Here is an 18,125-nt window from a genome sequence, read left to right as displayed (position 1 = left end):
CACCCAAATCACCCAAAAGCATATGATACAGTGTCAGAAACTGTTTGCATCAGTTTTATAAGTTCATCTGTGTACTTCAGGTATCTGAAACTAAAAAAGGGATTCTTTAATATTTTGATAAAAATGTACTCAAATATTTCATAACATTAGTATTTATTGCTTTATATGAATACTGTATTGAAAGCCCAAGCATTCAGTTTACACACAGGAATTACACAGTTATATATCGCGTCACAAAGGCAGTGAACACATTACATTCTACAAAATCTACTTTACAGAAATTTAAAAATTCTAAATATCAAAAGGTACAGCCGAAGAAACAGGTATAAATTTGGCAGCCAGTAATTATGACAGGGAAGTTGCAGCTTGCATGACTTTATATATGTGAATTTGAAAATATTGAATTTAGAGTAATCATTGTGCTTTGTGTTGATCTGAAAAATATAACACTGGCTGTCGAAGAAGCATGTTCAAAAATATTTAATTCACTTCAAAATGTCATACAAATTATGGTGGGTTCTATGCACCCCTAAAGTTTCAGTCATTTAGCTCCAGTACATTACTAAAGTAATATATTAATTCTTCCAGTACAGTGGTGTTTCATATCATTGACATTTGCATACTCTAGAATAATTTAGAAAGAAACGTGTAATATTCACAATGTTCAGAAAAGCAAGCAAAAGGTTAAGGAACCTACCGGGTTCTTCTGAGATGGTCTCATGTCAGCTTTATAAGCATTCATTCTACAAAACAGTAAGCTAATGTTTGAACACAATTTCCAAGAAAAAGCACATTTGCTCATAAATAATGAAGTCTTTTTCTCAGGCACCTCAGAAGTATACAAAAGAATTTTAGTTTAAACAGATCTCTCGGAATGTATTTAACCTGGTATTTTAACAGACAAGATTTTCAGGGTTTCACAAGGGCCAGATTTTATTTGAATTACTCAAAAGAGAAAGAAACTGTTTGCTGAAAGAGGTGAACTTAATGAGGTGAACTTACTCATTACCAATAGAAAAAGTATCCACTGTATTCATCTCTTATAGAAACAGAAAAATATAACATTTCTCCTTTTAGAATATGTGTATGTGTGTGTGTGTATGACTTAAAGTTCCATTGTACATAGTCAAATAATAAAATCTGAAAATCAGCATGAAACCCTAAAATGCACGTTAAAATGTTGAAACTATGACCAAAATGTGAAAACTGCTAGAGCTGTCAGAAAGAGACAAGACAAAATGCTTTCTTGCATATATATAAACTAAATAATCTCCAAAAGGTTTTCAAAATTATAATTATTACTTTCCAGTTTAAAAACTTTAATTCTAAATTAAAAAAAAGAAAATCTATACACAAACCACTGATTTGACCAAACCAAAAAAAGTCAGCGGTAAGCAGGACCCAGAGGAGCTGATACTCGCAGTTCTTACATGTATAACTCTTTCAGGATTTATCCCACTAAGTACTTTATTTTACAACCTGCTTCTCTTGTAAAACTAAAGGTCCACTTTATTACATAAAAGTTTTATACAGTGTAAAACCAGAACTGTATGTAAAATACCCATCTAAATGTTTCTAAATAGTTAGTCTTGTTCCATTGGTTCATCTGTGACTTCTGGGGCTTTGTGGTCTTTTTCCATGGGGGATTCTGAGAGAATCTCTCCAGTTTTACTGGAATTGGATCCTACTATTTCTTCTGTCTCACGGCAATCAGAACCACTACTTACAGGGCCTAGATTTTCACTATCTTCAGAATGTAAATCTTTTTCTGCTTGAGTCAGATCAGATTCCTCCATTTGACTATTTTCCTCAGAAGTCTCTTCATTCACAGTCAAGGCATCATTAGATTCTTTTTCTTGATTTTTTCTTTCTGGGATAATTTCTCTTGATGTCACAAAAGACTCTAAAAATAAGAAATGTTGTTGTAGTTAAATTTTATTTTCAAAATACCTCCACAGTTACTTTCATGAATTATGATATTCTACAGTTCAAATTATCTCCCCTGAAACTGAGCAGCAATTACATAAACGTGGGAGAAAAGCCCAACATCAGTATTATAAGGAGCTCCATTACGTTAAATTCTTTCACGCAAAAATGAAAGAAAATTTGAGCATCTCCTCACTCCACCCTGTTTGATGGTCTCTAAATACCTTCTTCCTCCTCTTCCTCCTCTTCTTCCTCCTCTTCTGAACAGTGCTGCCTGGTACAACTACTTTCTTTGTCTTTATCCCGAGATGAAGATGATGCTTCTGTTTCTTCTACCATAACTGAAGAAATTTCACTGGAAGATGTCTGACTGGCTGTCTCCCTCACTTCACTTTCTTTGTCAAACCGAAGTCTTTTTACCTCACGCCCTTCAGTTTCCACAGCATCTTCACCTGGATGTTTATTTTTTATAGGGCTCACTGAGGAACTTTCCGATTCAGGTGTCGGGGAGTCACTGTAAATGTTTTTTTAAAGTGTCATTAATAAGATTGTTTTCATCTTCTACATTCTCATTTTTAAGGTCTAATAATTTTTTAATTGTATTTCAGTGTCAAAGTTAAATTATAACATTTGGGCAAAGAAAACACAACAGAAAAATTTCAAAGGAACCTAAACTGTTTAATGACTATTTCCCACTAAGAACTAGTCAACAAGTTATATGACCTTTGTGTTCAATTTTCCAGTAAGTTAAATGTCCTCCTGGAATAAAACTACCAGTCTACCTTACACATGGACATAACTTTAAATCCCTTAACTCATTTGGTCTTCTTTCCCTTAATGTGATGCAGAACACTTAAGATGGGATATAAAATTTTTTTTTATGATCTACAGTAAGAAATTATTCACAAAATTTCAACTCATTTACAGATATCTTTCCTAGTAACTCTGAAAAACGAAATAAAATGCATCATGACCACTTTGCTTTCTTAAGACTCTTATTTTAAAGACGACCTCCCCAAATTAGCAGTTTTAAGCCTTTTCTATAACCATATTCAGCATGTGCTAATGCTGCAAACAGAAGAATAACCACATTAAACCTGTTCTCTCTCTCAAAATAATAGTAAATTGTAAACACTGAGTGCTGAAAACCATCGATGAATATTAATGTTTCATAAATTTTTTTGTTTTTAAATATAAATCACATACAAACCTGTGATTTTTGTCCTCACTTTGCTGTGAGTTTGACTCTTTGCCATCTGTACTCTCAGGCAAGCCATTTGTTGTCATGGGGACTGACAAAGAAACCTTTGGTCGATTAAGTGGCCTAGGTGTTCCGGGCCCATTTATATTAGACCTATGGTAAGATACATGAGCATCATTTTCCCATTTTAAAAAAAGTCATCCCTCCCAAGGTTTGTGTAAAGGAACATATCACAGAAAAATCTGCTGTAATTTTGACTTTCAGATCCATAGGTTACCAAATTAACTAATTCTGTTTAGTATATCCTTTTAGCCTCCATAAATAAAATGCCCAATTTTTTAAAAAATATACTGAACCTGCTACCTAAATTAGGAAAATGTAAACTCTTTGAATATTAAAAATCAAGAATCTTACCTCTCAGTATAATTTGGTGAACTTCCAGGAAACATAACACCATTCATTCGATTTAAACTATTAGAATTGTTTTTTCTATGAGAAAAAAACAAAACAGGGAGGGCTCAGTTCTTTAATTTTGACAAGAATCATAGGTCTATAAGATCTTTTGTAAGATCTTACTGTCAAATGAAAAGACTTCTGTGAGAAGTAACAATTATGGGATAATCTTACTGTCTTAATTAACAATGTAGGTATATTCTTGAAAAAATTCTTTTAAAACATTCTGTTTTTGTCTCTGAAATCCGAAATATTTTAACCTTAAACCAATGTTCCTCTAATGGGGGCAACATCCTCCTTACAACCCCCCCACAACCCTGTATCCCTGGACACATCTGGCAATATCTGAAGACATGTTGGGGGGTAAGGGAAACACCATGGCAGCTAGTGGGTAGAGGCCATGGTGCCAAGGACTGTGCCCGTAACTGACATCTTAATTTGCTATATAAATCTTGACAACTGGAGATAGTTTTCCATCATGAAGAGGAATGTCATCAAGTAGCTATTCCAAACCTAGGAGTTATGCCCTAGAGATGCCCTGGAAAGATATCTAGGATGGCATCTCAGGACCCCGACAGTACATAAACACAACAATGTTAAAATTATAGTAAATCACGAATCCCTTTAATCCAAAACCCCTTTACTGGAGAAACATACAAGTAATGTTACTGGTAATGTTCTATTTTGGAAACTGGGTGGTAGATTCCCAAGTATTTATAAATGTTATCATGCATAATTACATATAAAATAAATGCAACCTATTTTAAAACTAATATATTAGAAACATAATTAGAATATACTAGAAACAGAAAAATATCTATACTCACTCTGAAGAAGGATAAACACAGCTAACAACCATCACATTCTGCAATAACAAAAATTGGTATTTAATATGAGAAAGTACTACAATGTAAAATTTAATGTTTTTAATTTCTCAAATTCATCCTGATGGTTAAATTTCCATTTATTCTGATTTTACTAATCAAAGAAATGTTTAAAAATACTTATGATCAAACAACAAAAATTAAAACAGTAACAAAAGACCAAAATCTAATATCCTAATGCATTTATTTTTTGCCAGTCTTATTTTTTTTTACCCTATTTTATTTGGGGCCCTAACATTATATATTGTATGTTAATAGAACCGTGCTCTCCTTATTTTAGATAGAATCACCCCAAGATATGTAGATATTGAAGCATTCAGGCTAAGTATAAGGAATTTCCTTATAAAGCAATGCCAATCCAAAGCTTGATGTGCAGTATCATATATCCTAAGGAAAGAAATTTGTATTTTTATCTAAATCTTCTTGGTAATAACTTTATTAATATTAATAGTCAATATTCATTGAAAATTTACTATGTACCAGAGTAAGTACTTCACATTTAATCCTCACTGCCCTAATATACACATTTTATAGACGAGGAAACTGAGACTTATGTTAAGTAACCAGTCCAGGGTTACAAAACTTACTGTAAGCCCTGATTTAAAGGCAGGGCAACCCCTGGTATGACTACTGTAATGTTGCCTCTTTCTTCAAAGGTTGCCAAGATATAATTATTAAAAGTCTCTGAGCTGAAAAGTAATATTGATGAACCATCTCAATTTCCTCCCCTTCAGGAATTTTATTAAACTGAGGGCATGCAAACTCAACACAACATTATTAATTCAGTAAGGACCTATGATCTATTGTAAGTCACAAAGTAATGATTTTGGATTCCTGCTCCAAGGGCAAAATAAATTGAATTATAACCTTAAAATAAACACTGGACTATGTTTTAGCATAAATCACCAAGTGAGGAAATCAGCATCCCACTGGTCCAATCTTGGTTCCCACAGGGCTCCTTCATTCGTTCTTCACAGTAGACATGCCAACTTTTTACTTTCCCTTCCCTCAAACACCTTGATGTCTTTGTTCATCACATTATTTCCTTTGTCCAAAATGCCCTTCTCTTATTACTAACAGCCCCTCACTCACAGAAACCAAATTTCATTCTTAAATCTGTCCTTTATCAGCATCTAATTTAAATGCTTTGTATCAGTGTTTTCCCAAAGTTCTGTACCTCAGAATTCCAGAACTGAAATAAATGAATTCCATGGGTTAACAAGTTTTCAAAACACTCTATTAAAGTTAAAATATCAATTATAGAACTTTGCAGAACATTTAATATGTTGTTGGTGTATATACTATGAATATCCAAGAGATAATAGTAAGCTGCTTTCCCCAAACTTAGTCAAACACAACAAGCCCTTCCCCTGCCCCCTCTATTAAATCTCTTCCTCAAACTTTGACCAGAATTCAAAAAACAATTTGGGAAAAACTTCAGGTAGGCTGAGAAACTTATTTCAAGAAAAGGTGCCGAAAACAGATCTTACTCAGTATCTTCTCTGAAATCTAATTAACATAAGTCCAATAATAAAATAAATACCTTCTCTACTCCTCTAAGAAATTTGTCTGTTCCTGTATAGTTTCTCCTTGGATCTGTTAGCAATTCACATAGTCGCTGAATAGTAAAAGGGATACTGCAAAAGAATATAATTTCATAGTTTGAAGTCATTAATTATCAAGAGAATTAAAAGAATTAGGAACATTATTACTCTAAATATTTAAAGATTTACCTAGTCACCCATGTCTTAAGCTACAAAAGAAAATGCTGCAATAGGGGAATGAATGGATGAGTCTCTTAAAAACAGGCAAGACAATAGACACACCTGTCTTTTTATTTAACAAGAAAACAATTTTCCCTTTCTTGCAGTAGAAAAGAACATCCAAAATTAACAGAAAGCTTCAAAACTGACTGGGAAAAATTTTAACATGAATTTTGATAATTCAATTTAAGTTTACAAGAGAAGTGACACAAATAATAATCAAGTTAGTTTATTTTAATACAGAAACTTTTCCTCAATTATTCTTTTGCACAAAAATTTCTTTAAAGTGTTCAAATAAAACTACAAATGTTATCAGATAGAATAAGACAAATGATTCCAATGAAAAACTACTATAGATATGGTTCTGCTCCATAATTACAATTTCACATACAATATATATGTTTCATCAAACTTAAAGGAGATACAAACACACTCAATATTTTGGTAAATGCCTTATTGTTAACTTCACCAAACACCTCAACCATAAATAAATTTTCACTTGATCAAAACAAATTACAAAACTGACATAAGTTGGAACTATAATCATTTGATAAAGTTTTTATCTTACGTACTATTAACATTCCTCAGAATTACAATCTGAACAGCAAATATGAGCATTAGATATGACAAATGCAGCTAAGAAATACAAAAAAAAGGACTTCACTATTTGCCATACAAATCTATTTATTCTTCTTATAAAGAAAATTACAAAGCCTCTAATTAAGTTAACATTCCAACAGTTCTTTATTGTTTATAAGCAGTTTGACACAATACTCTTTCCCCACTGCCCCAAGGTAAAGCAGTTAGTGAGTAATAGTGCAGGATTCAGACCTGGTTTCTATAACTTTAAATCCCATGCCCTACTTCCCACTGTATCACACATACAGTACTTAAAATTATAAGTTTATTTTCTGATTAGACAAACTACATTTAGTTCTCAGATTGTTAGCATCAACATTATTATTCTTACATTCTTGTAAAAGTCAGTATAAGATTTACAACAAATTTTGAAAATGTATGTTATTCATATGAAAAGAAACATTTTGGGGCAAGAATCAATCTTTTCTCAAGTAGCATCAAACCTAAAGTCAGAAAACTACCATTCTGCCAAAAAACTAGGCACTAATTAACTAAAAAATGAAATGTTCCAGGTATAACAAATATTCAGAAGCAGCCAGAAATACAAACCTTCTTTGGTATTCATCACAACTGCTATAGGCAATTCCTTAGGGTTCCTGAAAAAGAAGACTCTTTTCCTTGCTTTTGAAGCTCTATTCAGCATGAAATACATTGTCAAAACTAAGACTCTTTAAAATGGAAAAAAAGCAAAAAGCATACCAACATTACGATTAATCAAACAGTAAGCTTATACATCGGTTCTGTTCATTCTTATAAAGACAAGACATAATCGAAAACCCTATAGTTAATACACAAAACTGTAACTCCATTAAAAACATTTTAAGCATTTCCCGAAACTACATATATAACAAACAGTATCAGTTTCCAAATTGTCTTTTCTCATAATCGAAAGCTTCTAAAGGGCAGGATATCTTCACATATGTTATACTCAATACATAATTTATTCATATACATATGTATCTTAAATGCATGATTTCAGAATGGTATACCTGAACCGTAGCCCCTCTTTTAGTTCACTATTCTCCAAACCTTAAACACACACACACACAGTTATTTCCTCATTAATTATCTCATAGTGATACTGTCACTAAGTTTATCTATTCAAAACAAAATAGTACCCAGTGTTAAGAAGATTCAAAAAGTACTTAACTGACAAATACTTAAACAGATGTCTAGTTATATCTTTTCCTCCAACTAAATTTCTTTCACACGCCAAAAGCCAGTCTTTTCTTTTAAATTAAAATAAGCTTTAAAATATCAGTATCTTTAAACTTCCTGTTTAACAATGTTTACATTAATACTTGGCTAATTTTCTTTAGGAAGGTTAAGAAAAACTGTAGTCAAATATTAACAATTTATGTTTTGGTGAATATCAATACTGCTTTTAGAGGGAGAATGCATTATGTTTGCATAGCAATGTTAGGAATAATAGCCTATGATAAAATGAGTTTACATTCTAAGACACTTTAAGAAGCTTTAGAAGTCATTTTACCAAGTGTCCAATAGATGGCATTTAAATGTCATAACACTTCCCTTCCTCACTTGAACAGGCTAACCTATTTACTTGTAAATAACAGTATGCACTGGAAATTTCAGTATTATAATTTTGAAAATTGCACTGAAAGGTCTCTTTACATACAGTTAATACTTTCAAATAAATATGAAGGCTTACTGTAGACTAGAAAAACCCAATAGTCAAGTAGATAGACATGCAAATAATTACAATAAATGGTACTAAAATTATGTACACAGTGTTATGGGGATAGAATAACATGTATGCTAGGGAAACAAGCATGAACCTGGGAACACTTAATTTGAGGTAGGTCTTTAAAAGGAGGCATAAGAATCAACTAGATAAATCCAAAATTAATGTGTTACAACTATATGAAAGGTTTGCTTTGTGTTACTCTTCCATTAGACATAGTGCACAAACTGTTTATTCTATCTCCTGAAAATATTAAGGCTTTTCCCAATAAAAATCACTAGTTAAACTAAGACACATTTAATTTAAGAAGAAAAAAGTGCTAAGAAGAAAAGAGTAAAAAAGGACACTACTCAATGAAAAATACAAACCAGAATCCCTAAATTTTGGGTAATGGGGGAAGGATGTTCATCAGGAAAGGTATACTGTAAAATAACTAACTCAGTAGAAAAATATTTTGGGTTAAATAAAATGCATTCAGTTTGATCTGCAGTACGTAACCTTTTCTTGCCCATATTGTAAGATAAAAAACTAAGAGTATTTAAGGAACAGAAAAAAATATTTTTAAAAGGACATTGACTAACTTTTTAAATTAAAAAAAATATATACCTACAAAATCCAACAAAACTTATTTCCCCATTCCCACACAGTAAAGGATCCAAAAGTAACAGGTCCTTTCCACAGGTATTACACAGGAAACTGTTGACCAGTCCTCTTTTAATGTACAAATTATAAGGCAGTGTGGGTCTAAGAAAAACATACTGACTGGCTAGTCCGCTGAAAGACCTTGAATTCACCGGTCTTAAATGTTCATGTCCTTATTGTCTGGAAAACAGATTCTGAAAATGCACTTCTCACATGATTATCATGAGAACAAAACATGACATAGTATACATAAATCACTTAATAGTGCCTGAAGTATTTTTATTAAGTAGTCAATAAGTCTTAGTTCCTATCATCATCCTGATCCCATCTACCATTTAATGCAGTTTGTAAGAAGGCACAAATGTTCCAAAAACCAACTACAGAGGAACAAAACCAAAACTATATGTGTTTTAAAAATATCCTTTTAATTCCAAGGAAAGCAATTAATCCTGATTAAATAGGATCACACATTTTGTATTAGTTACAACGTATCTTAATTTGACTGAAATCGTCCCTGTGTGCTAGATAAAAAAAAAAAAAAAAAAGAGAAAAGAAAAGATCAAGTCTTGTATACCTAAAAGCTATGGGAATTCAAATAATAAGAAAAGCTACTGAACATCGGAGGAAGACATGTAAGCATAAATTAGCAATTCAATGCTATTTTTTAAAAGATAAAAATTGTAAACGATAAGGCCAAGCTCTAAAGAAATTAATTTCCAATCTTATATTTTAACCTGAGATTACAGTTTGATTAAAATTTTTCTTAATTTGTTTAAATGCTTGATCATTAACATGTATAAATATTCTGAATATATACCAAGGCAGATGGAAAGAAGACGTTCAAGGGAAAAAAATGCATACTTCATTCAGATCTAAGATAAAAAAATCAGATAACTGACTACCTTACCTTTATATTATATAAACAACTTTCCTCATGAAAAAGATAAAATATAACATAGAGACTATTAGAGTAAAAAGGTGGAGAGACAATCATAAAATCAGACATCCTAAGAAAAACCTAAAATAGCCAATTAACTTTTGTGCTATGCATTAAGTTGTGGTTTTTACTATGTCTTTATTTTCTGACTATTAATGGCCACATTTATACAGTGCCTTAGTTAACAGAATTACTTACAAGTATGTCAGACCTATTTAGGTGAGTATGTCAGACCTATTTAGGGAGAAACTAACTTGTAAATACCTCTCAGCTATCAAAGGCTGAATGAATGGGTTCACTTTTGTTTACTCTTAAGTCCTACAAAAGTCAGAAATACCACTAGAATACTGTGATATTACCCTTTACATAAAACAGTATGCTCTCTCTATATTCAGGCTTTAACATGTGGGTAAATATATACATACATAAATATTCACATGCATATATTTTATACCTCAATTCAAATACCAGAAATTCTGAGATGTACTGAAAATGTCATCGTGAAATGACCAATATTAAAAAATTAAGAAAATGAAGAATACACCTTTTCAATAATGGTAAGTAACCCTAAACTAATATCTGCACCATTCCCTACTGAAATAAATATGTAACAACTGTCAATAATTTTAATCAAGTTAATCATCTTTTATAGAGCCTACAGTAAGTAGTCTGAATTGTTATTTTACTTGCATCAAATAAAAATGTGAAGAAAAAATTCATTAGATTTTTGCTAGCTCCTAGCTTTCAATTCAAAATATATTCCTATGCTCAACAATGACACAATTAACAAAAACTCTATTTTTCCCAACCAACCTAGGAGCAGAAAATCGAGCAAGCACTAAATAGGGCAAGGAAGAGAACAAAGTAACAAAAAAGCTTAGAACCCATTCTTTCATTCTTGAATAATGAACTGTAAAGCAAACCACACAAAATCAAAAAAGGAGTATGTGTTTTATATCTATCATCCAGATTTAAGAGTATAAAAATCTCATATACGACCTTTACAAGAAGTAGGAAAAGGCACACTTTCAGGTGCAGAAACTCTACAGAAATGTCTGTGTTTGTGCACACACAAATCAAACAATCATGTGAAAGTTTTCAGGACTAGGCAAAATCTGGTTAATCATGTGTATTGAAAGAAATTTAGAGAAGAAATTCAACAATCAGAAAGACTGTCATGCCAAAAGATGATAAGCACTCCTCAGTTGTGACTATTACTGCCTTAGAAATGATGTAACAACGGTTTTTAGGTAGCACGTGGTTCAACACTTTTTCCAGAGCCCTCATAAATACAGAGCCACGCTATTTTAGTCAACTACCCAAAAGAAGTGACACTTCCTGCTTATTTCAGAGAAGTGTCAGGTCTATCACCATTGTCAAAGGGGGGACAGGACTTAAATAATTGACTTATTTGTATATTCATTAATTCTTTTATTCTCAATAATTTAGAGAACATAAAATACTCTTTTTAAAACTTCTAGGAATGTTAAGTGACATTTTCATTACTTCTCAAAATCCCTCTTTGTGTACCATTATAAGAATGTACTACTAGCTACTAGCATTTTGTAAATTATATTCGTGGTGTCTATGACAGGCTGAGGATTTTAAAAAATGGCCCTGGTTTGAGTAAGCCCACGTGCCCTTGTTCATTATAATCCCAGAGGACATAAAATAGCAATAAATATGTTTTAATTGACCTTTCCATGCAAGTTTATTAAATTTTTAAATTTTAATTTGTGGTATTTCCTCACCAAAGAAAATGTAACTTCAGTTCTGGAGAGTAGCTATAATCTATCTTTTCTTATAAAAATTTTAAAGTTCAAAAGTAACCTTAAAAGGACAAGAAAATACGGTAAATTAAAAAAAAAAAAGACTTGAGCTCATCAATGTAATTCTATGTACTATTATGTATGGCACATTAAACCAAATATAGATACAGAATTGTTCATTCAAAACTTGTTTGAGAACCTACTGTGCTTCCCCGAAAATAAGACCTAACCTGAAAATAAGCCCTAGCATGATTTTTCCGGATGACATCCCCTGAACATATAAACCCTAATGCGTTTTTTGGAGCAAAAAATTAATATAAGACCCGGTCTTATTTTCGGGGAAACATAGTACTATGTTTAGGCATTCACTGTTCCAGGTCTTTACAAAAGACTTTACCCCTGCTCTCCAGAATCTTAACAGTTCAGGAAATCAAGCAAACAAGTGAACTGACAATTTCCACTTCAAAGAGGGAAAATTTATATGACAGTATACTAAAATAATTTTTAGAAAACAGATCTTTTTCATGTCAAAATACTACATAGTACTTAATATAGTTTTTACTAATTAAAAACAAAAGCAAAACTTAACCAAAATGAAGTTACCAATTAGAAAATCACCAAAAGATAAGAAAAAACAAAAAAAGGATATGAAACTATAATTCATAAAAGAATTGCTAAGGACAAAATGTTGTTCAATTTCACCTGCAATCAGAGAAACAAATCCATGCACATACATACAAAACTAATGAAGAATTAATTACACTATCTGTACTTATACACACACAGAAACACAAATGAACACATGTTCTAAGGTCAATTTGGCAGTATCAATAAAAATGTTAAGTATGTGTGTATACTCTGACCTAGCAATTCCAATTCAACAAATTAAAAGGAAAGCAATAATAAATCTATACATATAATCAATACATGACATCCATCAACACAAGAAGGTATGTACAAGGATGCTCACTGCGAGCACTACCTGTCACAGACGAAAAACAAACATCCACCAATGGGGACAGGGCAAATGAACTATGACCTGTTCACGTAACAGAAAATACAGCCATTTCAAAGAAATAGGCAAACAAAAGACAGCTGTAAATGTTATTGATATGAGAAGATTTCAAAGCTCTTCTAAAAGGAAAATACAACTAGAATATAACATGATCCCACTTTGATTCTCTTCTTTGGGTACTCCTATGATATTTGGGGATCTTTTAAAAATTATGAACATATTATCACTTTGGTAACTTAAAATATAATCTATTACAAATAGCAGGAGTAGTATACTAAAAAGGACAAACTCCCAAACTGGTTGTAAAAGAACAAATGCTGCCTCTACCCACCATTCTTAGCAAACTTTTTTTTAAAGCAACAAAGTTATATTCAAAACACAAAACTAAAATAGAAAAGGATTATAGACATGTTTCAATGTACCAATGTATATTACAATATACATAAAAAAGAGTAAATTAAAAAATAAAAAAAACATTAATACATCACTGATAAAGACTGGATTATACTTGATTAGGAAAAATGATTAATAAAGTGCCATTAAATTTAAAAAATGTAAGTTCAAAATACTTATGGTTCAAAGATGAAAAATGTTTTTAAAGCAATTATGTTTAAGTATGCTTAGTAGGCACTTAATGACTATTCAAGTCATTTTCAAAAATAGGTCAATTACCTGTTTTACAGATTAAAAAATTACAAATATTTAGATTTATTTAATAAACTACATTATCTGTGTCTAGTTCAACTTAATTTGAAAGAATTGAAAGTGGTATTACTAATTCAGAATCACAAGTAAATCAGTTTAACATTCACAAAACTGTTACGATCTGACCTGTTTCATCTTACTCTGTTTAAATGGTAGCCATAATTTACTGAAATAAAAGACGCTGAATATCCCCAAGAAGCATTCCCATCTTGAACACATTCAGTTAGACAGTAAATCTTATGCAACATACTTAAAAAACACAGCATGTGGCTTCTTCTGGGTATGTGCATAAAAAAATTAACTAGTTATCAATAAGGAAAATACGCATATGATTAAATAACTTTCAACAGTACAACAGAGTACACAGTGAAATTAAGTCCCCTTCCCATCCCAAATCTCTAGGGGCAAAAACTATAAATGATGGACCTCAAAGACAAAGCTGTAATCCCTCCCCCACAACAAAACATTTAAGTAACAGACCTGCAATCAAAGCATAGGGATTTGATATTTTAAGCAAAACTCCTAGACTTAAAAACAAGGGGAATGTGACACATAACAAAGGGTTAATTGAACTGCACTCTTGTTGGAAATCCCATGTGATTAAATACCTGAAGAAAAGAATAAGACTATTTATGATACTTAAAAATACTCACAAGTGAAACCCCTTCAAATAAAATCTGTTCCTAAATATGAATACATGGTTAACATATCCATAATTCATTAAGTTTGGTATCGTTGTCCCACACTCCAAATTGTCAATGCCGAACTGTATATAGAACAATTCAACTTCACAAACACTACTCTCCTTCAATAAGGGAAACCCTAAAATACAAAGTCCTAAAAAAAAAGGTATTTAAAATGACATAGACTATGAGACACAGAAGCATTTTTTAAAAGATCAGTTTTATTATGGTGCGAAGTATCTTTTCAAGTGCACTGTTTTACAAAGGGCTAAAAATGGGTGCTTGTTGGGGGGAGGAGGAGAAACACACACAAAAAATTTTAACTAAAAAGAAGAACACTTACATTAATTGTTATAGTTAATTTTCATTTTAAATGAAATGTGACTTTTCTCAATGATATACAGGTTCTATACAAAATATAAAGACTTATAACACCAAATATAAAATGGAAAGAAAAAAACATTAAAATATTTCCTGATAAATGAATGTTTCCAATGTCATACCCATTTAACGTGTGAATGCCACTGAAACCTGTGAAAGCAATTCAAGTCTTCTTAAAAGAAGCTTAATGTGGGACCATTTGAGATCTTGCTCCCCGGCATATGTTGTCAATTTGGCTCAAATACACTCTTATAAAAATTCTCTACAGGTTTTGACATTTCTTACATCTATATTTACTTGGCATAGTATGGCAGGATTCCGAAGAAGCCTACCCAGGACCACCCTGCAGACCTGGACCCAGTGCTAGGTACCAGCAGGGGCCCACTGTGCCCCACTGGCTCCCTGTTTCGCATTGGGTGAACTTGGGTGTCTTCTCTTGGAATTCTGAGTCTCCTTGCTTTAAGTAGCAGACCATGACTTTATTTGAGCTGTTCTTAGAAAATCCTCATGGTGGATAAGGGCTGAGATAACTGAGGGAAAGGGGGAACAAAATGGGTTGCTGCTTTTAATTTTGCATTTTAACTGAATTGCTTACTGAGAGTCTGAAAAAAAATCTTTGATGAACTCTCTTTTAGCTCTGAAAGAGAAAGGACACTTGCTTCCTCAACTTGAATAGACAATGGGGTGACAATACTACAGATCCCCAAAACGAGTGGCAGAAATGGGATGTCACCAGGAGACATCCAGTGAGGTAGTGCAGCTGTTTTCACAGAAGCTGGCGGCAACCCTGGGGAGAAGGGCAGGGAGCCCTGGAATGGGTTCACCCTGAGAGAGGAGCCCGAGAGAGGGGCCTATGCCTTGGAAAGCATTGCGATTCTGGCGGCATCCAGTAAACTCTTGCTAGCCCTTGCTGGAATATTCCTAGGTGACAAAGAATCTTTGTGGGCCTGTCTGAGGAAAAATGTTTTCTAAGGCATAAAGCGGTCCTATAGGGATATCCACCACATCTGGTTCATGGAGACACGTGTAAGGGCTGGTTTTCCCTAGAAGTTTGTTCAGATTCTACAGATATCAAAATTAACACAGAAATCATGCCTTTCAGGCCAACAAGGACCGGGATAGTCAGCCTCCCATTAATACTACGATGGCCAGATGAGGATACTTTGATACTTCTAAAATAATTTTTGTGTGCACAATTAGAAAAAGCCAGCTACAAAATTAGGCAGAAAGAATGGAAAGCATATTTAACTGGTCTCTAGAAGCTTCAAAAAGAGGATTTAGATAAATAGATCAACCTATGATGTCGTTTAGGTGTCAACTCAATTCTCAGAGGTATGAAAAATGGCTGTCCTTATTTTAAAGGTGGAAGGTCATTTGGAACTTGACTTGTCAAGGAAAGATATAAACTGTAAATTCCTCCAAAACAAAATTTGGATCCAACTGTTTTCTGTTTGTGACTGTGAATGTCTACATAGGTATGTTGTAAATGTGAGATAATTTTCTACATCCAGATGGTATTATTAAAATTAATTTAAAGGCAAGCACTTGTAAGGATTGAGTATTCTAAAATTCTAGAAATATAGAAACTCAAATGCTTTTCAAGTTCACATGATCTGAAATTAATCCTTAGTAAATAGTAAATAAAAGCTAGCTTAAATTTGTTGGTTTAAGTAAAACAGACATGTTTTTATTTTACCTGGGTTTTTACAAAAAAGTCCATGCCAGTAATTGACTTTGATGTCTTATGAAATGTTTCTAGAGATTATAAAATATATTCATAAATCTGCCAAGCTAAAGAATGTTAATTGCTTACATCTTAATTTTCATTAGAAACTGAGGTATTAAGAGTCAAATCTCAATATATGCAGGAATAACTTTGTGGTGTTCCAGAAAGGCTCCAGGAACACCTCAAAGAATTTGTCATTTATTTTAGATTACATGGGAAAATAAGTGATAAAAAAACCAAACATCTGGGGCTATGGGAAACCCAAGACGGCTACTTGGCTCCTCCCTGGCTCCCCGTTTTTCAGTTTTTCATTCCTTTATGCACCACAGTTCATTTAAGCTGGACCTACATGAAGGAACTCATGACTTCACATTACTGAAAAAAGACATCTTACACTATTGCCACCATTTGTTAGAGTCACTTCAGGAAAACGTGAAGTTGGTAACCACTTCCTTTCAGAGTGAGATCCCAGAAGACAGACTTTAGATAATGTTTTTTTGGAAAGGACATCAAATAAAAGATACTCTCCAACCTCAATAGAAGGGAATCTTATCAGGCGCCTAACCCTGAATAGACATTTACCCGTCAACGAAACTTGCCTCTACCTACAATAGACATTAAAGACTCCTTGAGGACGAGAAGCTGCCAACACCAGAGGTAGACAGCTATCCTAAGGCCTGTATAAATACGGATTGATATGAACCCAGATATTCTGTCTGATTGTGTTTACTGATATCAGTCATAATAATAGTTATACTTGTTCTTTGGGTTTTTTTGTATAGTCCAACTATTTGTAATTACTAAACATGTGTAACTGTTAATATTCTTTTCATGGCTTACATAAATGTTATACTAGATGCCAGATACAGAAAAATGAGACAGTGGGAAAAACTCAGATCATGACAGTCAGAGAAATGATCCAGAGTGTTTTGTTTTGTTTTGTTTTTCTTTTCACAATGAAGGCCATAAAACCTGACTGCCTTCCATTTATTTACTTGCCCTTTCCTTTTGGGGAAAATTCGGCCTCAACTCAGATCCCAGGGTTACGGTTTTGCCCCATCCCCCATAGTCAACAAGACAACTTCAATACTGAGACTTCCCAGGAACAAGCCTTCCTAGTGCTGTGAGACTACACCTTCCAACCAAAAGGTTGGTCATCAATGCCTCCTTCAGATTAATGTATGAAGAAAGGAGTTCTATGGAAAGTAACCTTCCAGGGTGATCTGATCATAAATTCTTAACTGGCCAGGTCATGGTAGGTAGCCACACTCCAGGCTTACAACTTCTTTACTAAAAAGCGTATCTTTGCCTTAAGCAAGCCCTGTCCATAGTTTCTTTGCATGTAGGTCAAGACACCTTTGAAATGCCTCTTTTCAGACCCCTCCTACTAAACGGTAACCATACTCAAGAGAGTAAATAATCTTAACTATCCTGTAATTCAATCCCCACTATCCTGTAATTCAATCCCCACCTTGCTTTCTCCCTCCCACCTTCATGTAATTTTCCTCACCTCCCCTCCTTTATTACAAATGCATGAAAGAAACTACAAAACTGTTATCCTGTGGAGCATTTGAGATCTTGCTCCCAGGCATATGTCGTCATCAGTTAGGCTCAAATAAACTGTTACAAAAATTAAAAGAAAAAAAAAAGCTGTAAATATTTTAAATACTTTTAAGCTGAAAATCAGTAACTACTA

The 18,125-nt window shown here is 32.9% G+C and overlaps 1 protein-coding gene across 1 annotated transcript in view; it reads right to left on the bottom strand.

Moving 5' to 3' along the window:
* Nucleotides 1-423: 423 nt before the first annotated feature.
* The window catches only part of PPP4R2 (protein phosphatase 4 regulatory subunit 2), a 60,658-nt gene continuing 42,956 nt past the window's right edge, over nt 424-18,125 (bottom strand). Inside the window, exons 4-9 of the mRNA XM_033132535.1 lie at nt 6,008-6,101; nt 4,408-4,445; nt 3,542-3,616; nt 3,137-3,280; nt 2,151-2,440; nt 424-1,903 (exon numbers count right to left, since the gene is read on the bottom strand). Coding sequence (XP_032988426.1) covers nt 1,584-1,903; nt 2,151-2,440; nt 3,137-3,280; nt 3,542-3,616; nt 4,408-4,445; nt 6,008-6,101 — 961 coding nt within the window. The 3' untranslated portion in view covers nt 424-1,583. The remainder of the gene's footprint in view (nt 1,904-2,150; nt 2,441-3,136; nt 3,281-3,541; nt 3,617-4,407; nt 4,446-6,007; nt 6,102-18,125) is intronic.

The sequence above is a fragment of the Rhinolophus ferrumequinum genome, chromosome 17 (assembly GCF_004115265.2).
Source record: "Rhinolophus ferrumequinum isolate MPI-CBG mRhiFer1 chromosome 17, mRhiFer1_v1.p, whole genome shotgun sequence".
Classification (NCBI taxonomy): domain Eukaryota; kingdom Metazoa; phylum Chordata; class Mammalia; order Chiroptera; family Rhinolophidae; genus Rhinolophus; species Rhinolophus ferrumequinum.
This window is presented reverse-complemented; position numbering and strand designations above follow the sequence as displayed.